The 12,699-nt window shown below is 46.7% G+C and overlaps 3 protein-coding genes across 3 annotated transcripts in view; 2 read left to right on the forward strand and 1 right to left on the reverse strand.

Annotated features, from left to right (window-relative positions):
• Positions 1-206: 206 nt before the first annotated feature.
• Positions 207-5,288, reverse strand: Pmar_PMAR022565 (hypothetical protein; the record flags this gene model as incomplete). The annotated part of the gene is made up of 3 exons (XM_002784876.1): positions 207-892; positions 929-1,025; positions 1,251-5,288. 3 exons carry the CDS (start codon positions 5,286-5,288, stop codon positions 207-209), a joined length of 4,821 nt encoding a protein of 1,606 aa, XP_002784922.1.
• Positions 5,289-5,604: 316 nt separating this feature from the next.
• Positions 5,605-5,869, forward strand: Pmar_PMAR022566 (hypothetical protein; the record flags this gene model as incomplete). Its single annotated transcript, XM_002784877.1, has 1 exon — positions 5,605-5,869. A coding segment is annotated over one exon (265 nt), but the record flags the coding sequence as incomplete, so codon positions are not given.
• Positions 5,870-11,588: 5,719 nt separating this feature from the next.
• Positions 11,589-12,699, forward strand: part of Pmar_PMAR022567 (conserved hypothetical protein) — a gene marked incomplete at both ends in the record, with an annotated part of 7,998 nt that continues 6,887 nt past the window's right edge. The window contains 2 exons of the mRNA XM_002784878.1: positions 11,589-11,606; positions 11,923-11,955. Coding sequence (XP_002784924.1) covers positions 11,589-11,606; positions 11,923-11,955 — 51 coding nt within the window. The remainder of the gene's footprint in view (positions 11,607-11,922; positions 11,956-12,699) is intronic.

Genomic DNA, 12,699 nt, shown 5'->3' on the forward strand with positions numbered 1-12,699 from the left:
ACCATTGCCGTTCGAGTGTGATCAGTACTGTTGTGATTCGCCGTGGACTGGGAACTCAGCTGCTCAGACATACTAAAGGGAAAACTTGATTATAGCAATACTTATGCAACAAGGCAGTAATTCGTTGACTAGCCTTAGCGTTGACACAAAGCTTAAAATAAAGAACAAAATGGGACAGGCGTCACAACTTCTACATCCTCGTCCCCTTAACGGCGGGCTACTTTATGGAGCCTGCCAATCTCAGCATTCACCTCAGCCGCTGAACGCTTCTTTGACTGGCCTTCAGCACGTTGAACTTGGAATTCTTCTCTGAGTAACTCACGAGTCAAAATCTGCGAGCGCTGAGCTGCAAACCTAGTGGGCCTTGCCCCGGAGCTCTCTTCACTAACCTTACAACGCTTCAGGTTACCAGCATAATGGGTCTCGAGTCCACGCTCCGTACTCAAAGTAGCACTTCGACCAAGCAACGAAACTATAAAATAAGGACCACGCCAACAGGAATCCAGCTTAGATGGCCTGTTGGTGTACACATAAACCTGTTGTCCAACCTTTAATGAGTGATCCACCTTCATCACCGGATTGACCTTTTCACGCATGTCCAACCAAGTGTTGAATAACTGCGCCACCACAATACGATACTGCGGCCCGATCTCTCCAGCCAGTTGAAGTAGATCAGCAACTGTCCTAGCAGGACCAACGGGCTCATCCTCTTTCTCCGTAGGCTCAGGAGCTCTCATGCAAGGCAATGTAATTACCTTGCCAAACATAGCAAGCTGAGGACATATACCAGAAGAGCCAATCTCACTATGGTTAATAACCCATCGAGCATATGCAAGGGCGACCGGATCATGCCAAAGATCCCCAGATGCCAGAGTCCACCTTCGTAAGACATCTACAACCATACGATGCCTCCTCTCATACCAACCACCTGACTGTCCATGATTAGGCCAGCCAAAAGTCCACTTACGAATACCACTACGAGAGGCCCAGCCAGTTATCTCATCACTACGAAATTCAGAATCACTCTGAACATATAAAGGCCACCCACACCTTGAACATATCGTCGTCATGGCTTTGATAAGAGTCGAGTGCAAACGGTCCTCAACAGGCTCGAAGTCCATATAAGAACAAAAGTCACAACACATAGTGAGAATCATCCCACCATGGCCCAAATGAAGCAGATCAACTCCTACACGTCGCCATGGGGACATAGTCCTCGAGGGACGTCTAGTACCACTAGGAATCTGTACTCGATCACCATCATCGATCTTCTGACACACAGGGCATGAACTTCGAGCTCGGACACAGAGCACACCAATCTTAGGCCACCATGCGAAGGAAGAGAGCCACCACTTCAGCTGTCGGCCACTCAGGTGTGTTTCTGAATGCAGAGCTGACACCAGATCAGCCCTCATAGATTTAGGCACAACCACTTGCTTGACTAACCGACCGAAGTGATCAAAGCGTTGAACACGATACAATACTCCATCATAGGAGCAGAACCCCGGCTTATCCACAAACTGGGCAGTCTCAACACAGTGTAGCTGCTCCAGCTTAACCTTCTGTAGATCAAGATAATCGGACCCAACGAAGTCGGCCACCGTAAAAACATCACCACCAGAACCAGAAGATCTGACTCCTTCAGACGGGACCTCATCGACGGCGACTCTGAGTACATCAGATCCCAGAGCATCATTCAACATGACTCGAAGAGGATCGTCATTATCATCATTAACTGTCAAAGGAGAAGGTTCCTCAACAGGGAAAGAAGGCTCTCTCGCCAACCGATCCACCACAGAAACACAATCACGAGGCAGCCAGCAAATACCCGTAACATGTCGCTGGAAAAGCATAGCCAGTCTGAAGTCTTCCTCCGTGGACGCATACTCATCTTCGAAACAGTGCCACCACAGCGCGCTGTTCTTATTGTCAGAAGCAACTACCAAAGGGCTGTGCAGAAGCGGTAGAAACTTATGCACAGCAAGAATCTGACACCTTCTCTCCTTATAGGTGCTACTCCGCTTACGCTCTCTTTCTCCCAAGACACCACCACCAAGTGAAACAGGCAGAATCATCGCCGCCTTGCCCTCAGGAAGGTGAACCTTCATTTCAGCAAGAACAGCCCTCAACAAGACATCAGCGCTTCGCAACCACTCACTTGGAGCATCATTAGTAACCGCACGAGGTAACAATCCCGATCTTTCTGGATACTCGATGACATTAAAGAGAACAGCACCCCAACCGTCTCTATTACAGTCAGCAACAATAACAGAGCCAATAATCTTAAAGTCAGCATCAGAGCCCAGAACATGTAACGCCACCAAACCTTCAAAGTATGCATCGGCCAATATCGTCATCAGATCCATAGCGTCATCGCTCATAACATCAACTTTATGAAGACGAGCTAACACGCTCTGTAGATCACTAGGAAGCCATCGGGCCAACCATTGGAACTTACCACACCAACGGCGCACGATACTCCGACGAACAACCTCATCACGCTGGGTTTGGAAATCACGAAGAGCTTCTTCAACCACCGCCTTAGTCAAAGGCGAACGCTCCAAGGGCATCACCATAGTTCCCCTGATCCGTAGACCACAAAACGACACAGTGGTCCCAAGTTCACACTTCTCCGGACGGATGTTCAGGCCACACTTAGAGGCCTCCTCTATGATTATACGCATAGCCAGCTCAGCACTTCGGCGATCAGGACAACCACCGAGCACATCATCCTGAAAGTTGACCACATGAACCACCACGCCTTCTCGCTCAAGCACTCGACGTACCCGGTATAGGAATACCTCCATAACCTTAGCAAAATAGGTAGGTGAATACCTCCAACCTTGAGGAATACGATTACAACACCAAAGTTTAGTGTTTCCAGCCAAATCGGCTGTACGGACACAGAACAATCGCCGAAGATCCTTCGCAATCTTCACCGACCCGAAAGCATCGGAGATGTCCAACTTGAAATAAACTCCACGGCAGGTCAAAGGCCATTTGGTTAACAACGAAAAGGCCGACGCTTGAGATTGAGTTACCTCACTTGGAGTTGCGCAACCCACATCACGGTCAGGGAGCCACACATAATGACCAGATGATTGCTCATAAAGCTTCAAGCTATTAACTCTCCTACAATCAAGAGTCACTCGATAGAGCTTCCTGATCTGCGCATCAGAAAGAGAGGCAGGATCCTGGATCCCAACTTGTGGGTCCTTGCAGACCAATACAACCTCAGACACAAACACAGCTTCAGCGGGTGACACTTCAGACCAACGACCATCCTTTGCTGCGGCTGCTATCCAGCGATGTATTATAGTGGACTTCCACAGACTACGACGTCTAGGTGCCTCTACATATGGCAATATCCGACCACTTTCCAAAATAGGACATCGCACTTCATAACAACCATCACTAGCTTGGTTAACAAATACAGAATCCGAAGGAAGGTTGATCACACGGCACTCATCAACTGGCTGAACCACCTCAAACGTCAACAAATTAGGCATATCAGCCAAATACCCCAATAGCAACTGTCTCAACCCTGGACATCGAGACATTGCCGATAGACCCAGGATAACATCGGGTTCCAACGATGGGAGGACCTTAAAGGGCAACTCACCGTAACCATCAATAGTGAGTAAAATCTCACCATCAGCTCCACTGGCCAGGTTATTACCAAAGCGAACGCCAACACAGGGCTTCAACTCTCCAGTTATAACGGCCTCAGACTTAAGACCCTCAAACAAAGCCCTTGAGATATAACCACAACCACGTGCTCCTGTATCGAGTAAACACTCGACACGGGCGCCTCGACCACCGTGCTCCCTTAGCACGAGCCGAAACAAAGGGTCTCCCATCTTGAGCTCTCGTATACGATCATCTTCGTCCATAAGCACACCAACCAACTCAAAGTTCTTGGACTGAACTGGAGCTCCACCAGGTTCTTGTTTCTGAGGTTGAACAGCACCTTCAGAAGGTCGACTTAAAGGGCAGTTCCTACGGAGATGCGGCCCACCACAAGTCCAACATTTAATAGGTTTCCTGTTCTTAGCAACCTGTTCATTACCCTGTCTGACAACAGCAGATTTCTGCTGGTCAGTAGAATTATAACCACCACAATCAGTCGGTCGCTGCGGAGACTCAACTAGACTCGGAGATACAACCGGCTGACTATCATCGTACGTATCGCTCAGAACCTTCACTCCATCCTTACTACCACTCATACCAGTCGTGGTAGCTGCTTGATGGACCTCCCAAAGGATCAGGTTCTCAGCAAGTTGATTAACATCCCGAACATGGGGATAAACCGTAGTAGCAATCTTCTTATACGAAGGACGCATACCCTCAGTGAATCTCGCCAAGGTCTCTGATGGACTCGTCTGGATGCCTATACAGCGACCCTCTACCAACAGAGCACGAAGACGGCTCACATAGCTCCCCATACTCTCAGTGTTCCCTTGAACACACCGTACGAGACGAGCACGATACCTCACGGCATCATTAGTAATACCATAAGTGCCAACCAGATACTGTTCGACCTTGACGAGTCTGGCCACTGAGTCTGCTCCCATGAGTAGACCCTGTAGCTCCAGAAAGTCATACAACTCAGATTTCACAGTACTGGATAGACATCTAAGAACATAACGAAACATCGTCTCACTATTCAAAGCATACAACTGACCAGTCAGAGCAAGCTCTCGACAGAAATAGGAGACACTTCTTGCGTCATCTCGACCTTGAAACACCTTATCACCCGGGATCGGAAGCTGACCGATAGCAGTCATGGTCTTGACGTCAGAACGATGATCCTGAGAATCGTGATAAAGTCGATCAAAGGAGACGGTGCTAGAAGGGCCAGTCTTGGAACCCACCGGTAACTCGGCATGGTAGACTGGTCCTTGAGTCGGTGGCTGCGCTGACCGACCCATCATCCTAACAGATCCAGCTTCAGACGAAGCCACTGCCCAGCACCTTCGCAGCGCCAAACGAGGGGACAAATCGTCAACTGAGTCTATAAGAGCATTAGCTTCAGTAGAGGTCATAAACACCAACAAGTCACGCTCAACACCTAGCTTCTCAGAAAGCAAACGACGAGCCATGCTTGCATCTAAGACAACCTCAGGCGATCTAGACCTCTCACGGTGAGAAGTCTCATCCTGCCCAGTAGTAGCCAAGCCAGGCTGAGAACCAGAAGCCTCGTCCGTAGTGTGCACGTTAACATCCTGCTGAAGGGTACCAAAGTTGTTGTGATTCGCCGTGGACTGGGAACTCAGCTGCTCAGACATACTAAAGGGAAAACTTGATTATAGCAATACTTATGCAACAAGGCAGTAATTCGTTGACTAGCCTTAGCGTTGACACAAAGCTTAAAATAAAGAACAAAATGGGACAGGCGTCACAACTTCTACATACTGCGATTTCTACGACCCCGGCTCCTACTGCAAGCATTGGCAAACTCCTCCTGTCTGCTTCAGAAGTGATATACATTGCTACTGTGGTGATTTACCGACCAGCCAGAGACCGGTCGAAACTACCACTGAGTTTACGACCTCCCAGGAGCCAGTGACCACTACCGAGCCCGCGATTACCACTGAACCCACGATGACCACTGGACCCATGATCACCACTGAGCCGATGATCACCACTGAGCTCGTGATCACTACCGAAGCTGCGTCTACTACTGATTACGTGACAAGTACTGACTCGATGACTATCTCTAATACTATAAGCAGTACCCTGGCCGATACCACCGCCGAGATTGGAGCTAGAGGATGTGATCAATACTGCGAAAGCATTGCTCCTGGCAGCTTTTGTATGACTTATAAGTTGCCCAACGTCTGTTCGGCAACTGATGTGCCATGCAACTGTGACCTCTGATCTTCTCTCTTTTTGATAGTCTACATGCCTCAGACAAGATGCCTTTGTTGATCTTTCCATCTGTTTTCTGATCAATTTCAGTCTTGTGTTTATAACATCAGTCATTCAATGTGTATATTCTAATGCTTATTATTGACACCTTACCTATAATGAGCTTAAGTTATTGGGTCTGTAGAGTTTTCTCGGATTCGACGCGAATGCAATATTGCTGACTCATCTTCACTCCAGCATAGTCGCACTTATCCTTCTCATTATTCTCAGCGACAGAGAATCTCAGGAGATACGTCAATGGGAAATATCTCTATTCGATAGGGATTAGTGGTTTATTATCACTCATCCTAGAAAAATTTCGCGATGCACGTAGTCACTTACAGATAAAAAATCAGAAAAAGTCCTCCACAGGCATCCCAGCATGAGACTTCTACGCGAGGCGCATTGGCAATACCAGGTCTTAGCTGTTGCTGAGGCAACAGCAGACATGCTGGCGGCCGACAGTCGGCCTCAATCTATTCCCTCCTATTGTAGGAGGGAAAAGATTGAAGCTCAACGCGTGATCCAAGCAATTCACTTAGTGTTGCTCAGTAAGCGACAGTGTTGGAATAGACTATGTTCGCTTTCCCTAGGGGTTCATATACGAAGGCGGCCAGAAGTGCCCAGAAACTAACAAGAATTTCCAAAATTTCCATTTTGTCACCGACACATTAGTTGACCATATGCCTATCGTCCGACACAGCTGAGCGACGTTGCGGCTAGTTCCATCGTTCACTGACTCTTGAACGGTCATTCTCTTGGAAGAGCTATCGATAACTAACTCTTGTGCAACCCAACATTCACTCCTTTGGTGACTAAATATCAGAAGAAATCGGAAAATCAAATTCCAAGTGTGAACCACCGAAGGAGGTAAGATGTTTGGCGCATGAAGAGCTCCGAAATTACGAACCTCATGATATGCTTCACGGAACAGAATCGTTAATCGTACGCATCGCAGACTCAACTCGTAGTTTCACGGGCTCTCAACAAGTCCGATCAGGAATATAGGAAAGAGGAAGTCGACTGATATATCACGATCGTAGCACGACTCGAACGATATACCTGTGAACTTCACAGTTCACATATGTTCACGAGGAGGACAGAGTTGGAAAATACCATCACGAGCAAACGAGCCTATGAAGACTGACGGATTGAGTGAAAAAACGTGGGAAGGCTGACGGACTGACTGTGCCAACAGATTGACATAGCACATAGAGAGAAGGACGCCACTTCGAGATGGGATACTCCAGAATGATGATCTGGAGGTGAGCTCTTCGAGATGACCATCACTTCTTATACATGCATATAGCACCGAAGTCCCCCATGTTATAGCCGTACATGCCTGATGGGCATCCCTGAAATTCTCAAACAATAATCCACAAAGTGAAGTTGGCATTGTCAACTCGGCAACATCATCATCACTCACGGGGTTAGGCACGACGAAGCACCGCCCTGATCGACACTCGGTCCGACCCAGTGCGGAGGCTGGGCAACTTCCCCCTTTTCCTCCTAACATTCTGATGCCATCATCAGCTTCTCTCAAAGTCCTTCTACCGCATGATGGAGCACAGACGAATGCCACTACTTTCCCTCCGTCCTGGGAAGAATACGTCATCACAGAAACGTCGAGGTGGGAGTTTACAATGCCACCAACAGCATCTTCGCCTCCTTGGCAGTAACAGTAAAAGAGCATGGTCCCGCTGGCTGTACACGAACCACTGGGGCGCTCGTACAATGGACCTGAAGCTCATCAATTATAACGCCCTTCAGTTGGAGCATCCCACTCGAAACAGCTAAGCTTTCGTATTCTCCCACGGTGGCATACCTATCGAGAAAGGATTGTTGCAAGCAAAGGAGTAGGAGAACTCACGGATCATTTGATATAGCCAACGATAGGGCGGTTTCATCATAAGCACAGCTACCGATGAATAGAGCAGCGATGAGAGTCAAGGAGTGGAGCATTGGGATGATTAAAGTAATCAACTCGCCTGATGAGTCTTATATTATCGGGCGACTACTTGGTTGTGTTGATCGATACAGTTGTAACCCGGACAATAAGCAGGGAGTGCGCTCAGAACATAGTTCCGTGCGGAATATGAAAAGTGAATCGGCTTTGCCGGTACCAACCCTTCCTGCAGCCAAGGGTCACTCTCCGGGGGAAGCTGTCGATGCAGTCAAACCAGTGAGTGCCGTGCAAATCAACAGTCTTACCAGTAAACCAGAAAAATGATGATGATTGAAAAAATCGGAGATTGAAACCCAAGTACGTACTCCTAAGCTACTCAGAATATTCGAAGTATTAACTTAGATAATAGGAATTGCGTAATAGATTATACATATCAAAGTCGTTGATCGGATGCAGCACAGACATAACTTGCCTCTATCTTTCCTCAACAGATGGGGCAATCTCGCGTACAAAAAAAGAGATAGTTTATCCCCATTTGAAGCCTATGAGGGCTGAAAAACTGAGTGGATATCCATGTCGTGCAGCAGACAGAGTGATTGTGTATTGTAACGATGGATTGACAGATCACATCGTAAAAAAGGGCGTCACTTGAAGATGGTAACACCCGAAGATGGTGTTCGAGGTGATCTTCACTTCTTATACATGCATATAGTGCCGTATTCCCCCATGGCGACGGCGAGCATAGGAGGTAGACATTTCTAAGATGGATGAGAATCTCAGCTCATGAAATCATCAGCATCACTATCACTCACGGGGTTGGGCGTAACGCAGCAACGCCCTGATCGACATGCAGTCGGGCCAAGTGAGGAGGAGGGGCAATGATGTCCTCCTAGAGCTCCCACGCCATCAGCTTCTCTTAAAATTCTTCTACCGCATGTTAGCCCACAGACGAGTACCACCACGTTTGTGCCATTCTGAGAAGAACGCTTCACTGCGAGAAATATCGAGATATATTCGTACTAAGCCGACGATAGCTACTTCGGGTCTCGCGCTGCAACGGCAATCATGAAGCACGCCTCCGCTAACTGTACACGAACCAACGGGGCGTTCATACAATGGCGGATCACCTATCATAATATGATAATCATATCTTCATTTAGTTGGAGCCTCTCACCCAATGCTGTTAAGCTCTTGTAATTCTCCATGCTGTTATACCTACCGAAAACAGAATGCCGTAAAAACGAGTGGGAGAACTCACGGAACGTCATTTGATATAGCCAACGACAGATCAGCTTCATCATGAGCACAGCTGCCGATGAACAGAGCAGCAATGAGGGTTAGAGAGTGTAGCATAATAACGGTCAGATTACTTTACTTGACTGATTAATATTCTATAATGAGCTCCTTCTATGCTACAACGAAATCGATCGCGTCACGAGTGCGGGCCACGTCGCACGTATGAACTTGTGCGCCATCTTGGCACGCCGAATGCGATGACTGGAAGATATACTCGTCTTCCCTAGGTGAGCCAGCAGAAAACATGATAATATAAGGTGAGAGTATAAGTCACAGAGGTTACAGATCGCCAAACACGCCATTTATCGCCGTGGATTTGGTATTTATGAAGAAAGCATCAGGAGACAACGATGCAGACAACAAGCGTGAAACGGTGCGCCGAGGCTAGAAAGTGGGACATTTAGGGCTCGAGCTCCCAGGATTCGGATGGGTAATGGGGAGGCAACAATACGTAACTACCAAAAATTGTGATGGGGGAGTACAACCCGACGAACAAAGAATCTTGCTCGGCATTGCAGGAGTAGGATTGAGCTATCAGCCTCACAGGGTGTTCACACCCTGGGTCCACAGGAGCTCTGCACGCATGTGCAGTTGGACGTGCTAATCGGCTAAAGGAGCATAATGCTTTGGCTACAGCATAAGAATATTATTGACAATAGTTGTGTCGACCATCACAAAACGTAGAGCTTTCAAGTTTAACATTATGCTTGAGCGTTTATTGTCAAACTTTTGCGTTTATTGCCAAACTTAAACGTGTATTGACAAACTGATCGTTTATTGACAAAGTTGAATGTCACTCTGGCAAACGTGAATGTAACATCTGAGAAGGTGCCAATTTGACACTGTCGAACTTGTGTAGCTTGGTTACGACTGGCTCTGTGGCGAGTGAATTGACGTGATCGATGTGCGGTTGCGCCAGATAGGATTGACGAAGGAGTCCGAGGTCACGGAGTCTGCCCTGAGATCAGTATTTGGCAAGTTCTTCGACCCCATGGGTCTTTTCGCGGAAGTGTCCTTGGAGCTCAAATGGTCGGCTCGGCTGGCTCATGAGCGAGTGAACCAGAGGAGGAAGGACTTCGAAGACGGTACGGACATTGTGGACGAGGAGACGGCATCTATTATATTGAGTACCATTACTGCATGTAACTCATTCCTGCAATCTGATTGTATTCTCCCCCTCGCTATCTTGATGTGTCTACCTTATTTGTCTTCGTCGATGCCTCTGAGGCCTGCATTGCTATTGATATTCGAGTCGGCCCGGGTGCGCGTCTCTTCGCTAAGTTTAGTGTGACTCCGGGAGGCACGATTCCCAGGAGAGAATTGGAAGCAATGCGCCTCGGTGTTGAGCAGTTGTATAGCATTGTCATGGCATCGAGATCCAAAGTCACGAGGTCTGTCATCCTCGGTGATAGTAGTATTACATTATTCCGTTTGAGAGCAGTCTTACCAGGCCACGGCCAGAAGATGTGCTCACGATCACCTAAGCCAGAGCTTACTAGATTACTCGCAATTAAGTCTACATGTTCTGATATTATTGAATGTCGTCCTAATATTGATTTGCAATTTCGTCATATCCCTTCTCAATATAATGTTTCTGATCGGTTGACGAGACCGCTTGGCACACCATTGAGAGATGATTCCCCTTCGTGGAAACAAGTAATTCAAGTCATTGATGCTGACTCGATTGTCTCCTTTGATAAATCAGTCATCAATGGTCCCGAATTTCGGACATACGAGAGTTGGAGGAGATAACAAAACATAGTCTTAGACGGGTCCACGGGGTTGAGCTTGAAAGGAGTTTCAGAGAGATAAAACAACCAGTGACAACTGGAGGAACGTTGGCTAGCGGAGGTATGTGCCATAGGCGATAATACAGAAGAGTTGAGAGAAGTTCTTGCTTTCCAAGAACGCTCACAATGCTTATGATGGGTATCGGAAGAGAGACGGAACAGTTGTAAGCCAAAACTTGTAAGATATGTTGTTAAACGGAAAGTTTGTTGAGTCTGAATGTTTATATTGGGAATTGGTGAGGGGAGGCTTGAATAGGCAGCGTCCAGAACTCCAAAACCTTGAACCAATGGAGGTCCTTCGATCGAGTACAGTTTTGGACAGTTCTGGACGATTGTATATTCTTGCAGCGTGCCACTATCGACGGCACCTGCTGAGTTCGGACGGCTTTTTTTGCGGAAACAGAATTATACGCGTTTGACATGGTAGATTATACGAGTCACAAGTGGAACGTTCATCAACCTTAACCAATCAAACAAATAAACAGAGCCCGCAAAGAGACGGGCGGAACACTGGTACGTAGTATTGGCTATATTACAGTGCGAAGGTTAAAGAGCTACAGTTCGCTACAGTAGCTACAGTTCGGACGGCTGACGAGCCGTTATGCAAATTGAAACCTGAGGTTTCATAATTGTCGATAGCGCGCGCCCGATTCCCAACACCAATGACAGTTTCGAATTATACACTCATGCACTCGAGCAGTGTGGTAAAATATGTACATGCTCCATCACAGGTGTTGGTGAGAATATGAAAATTCTGATGAAATTTTGGAGGATCCTTGTTAGTTTCAATACACTTATCGTATATATTCTTCCAAGTCGTATGTGAAATTCTATGATTAGTGAGGAAGCTATTGAGCTCAGCTGAGGAGAGCGAACATTTTTTTGCAGCACTGCACTCGAGATTAAAAGTGTTGAATCTTCAATAGTGAAATAAATAGAAATTAATGTGGTGATCTCAGCTGAGATCTCCTAGGTTCGTATCCTCATTTTGTGTTATTTCACTTCTATTTATATCTTCAGCTAATAGCACAAGCTGCGCTAGTCGTTGATGATGTAAGAGGTGTTATAAGATTAGATTCCACTTATTTCCTACGGGTTTGGTTCATCAATACTCACGACAATTAATAGTAAATTAAATGTTGGAGTTTTACGTGTAGTGAAAAACGCGATATTCAACGCGGTGATATGCAGTAGTCGTGAAATATATTTCCCACCAGTGTTTTTCATATCACTAGGGCCGCCCGTGAAACTCCATTAAAATTATTATATTCTTCCTCATTGTTGTTTATCAATGGTTACTACTAAGCCTTTCTCGACACAAACAGTTGCTCAGATACGATTCCTATGCCCTAATAGTAATAACAACTACGTCGTGCTCGCTTTTATTATGAGGGGAATATTTTTGGAAAAATAACGGTGTTGGAGTAGGAATATATGTAATCGCTGAGCTCAGCTGCTGAGCTCAGGAGTTTCCTATACAGTGTTGGAGTAGGAATATATGTAATCGCTTTCCTCAGCTGCTGAGCTCAGGAGTTTCCTATACAGTGTTGGAGTAGGAATATATGTAATCGCTTTCCTCAGCTGCTGAGCTCAGGAGTTTCCTATACAGTGTTGGAGTAGGAATATATGTAATCGCTTTCCTCAGCTGCTGAGCTCAGGAGTTTCCTATACAGTGTTGAAGTAGGAATATATGTAATCGCTTTCCTCAGCTGCTGAGCTCAGGAGTTTCCTATACAGTGTTGGAGTAGGAATATATGTAATCGCTTTCCTCAGCTGCTGAGCTCAGGAGTTCCTATA

The sequence above is a fragment of the Perkinsus marinus genome (assembly GCF_000006405.1).
Source record: "Perkinsus marinus ATCC 50983 genomic scaffold scf_1104296934368, whole genome shotgun sequence".
Taxonomy (NCBI): domain Eukaryota; phylum Perkinsozoa; order Perkinsida; family Perkinsidae; genus Perkinsus; species Perkinsus marinus.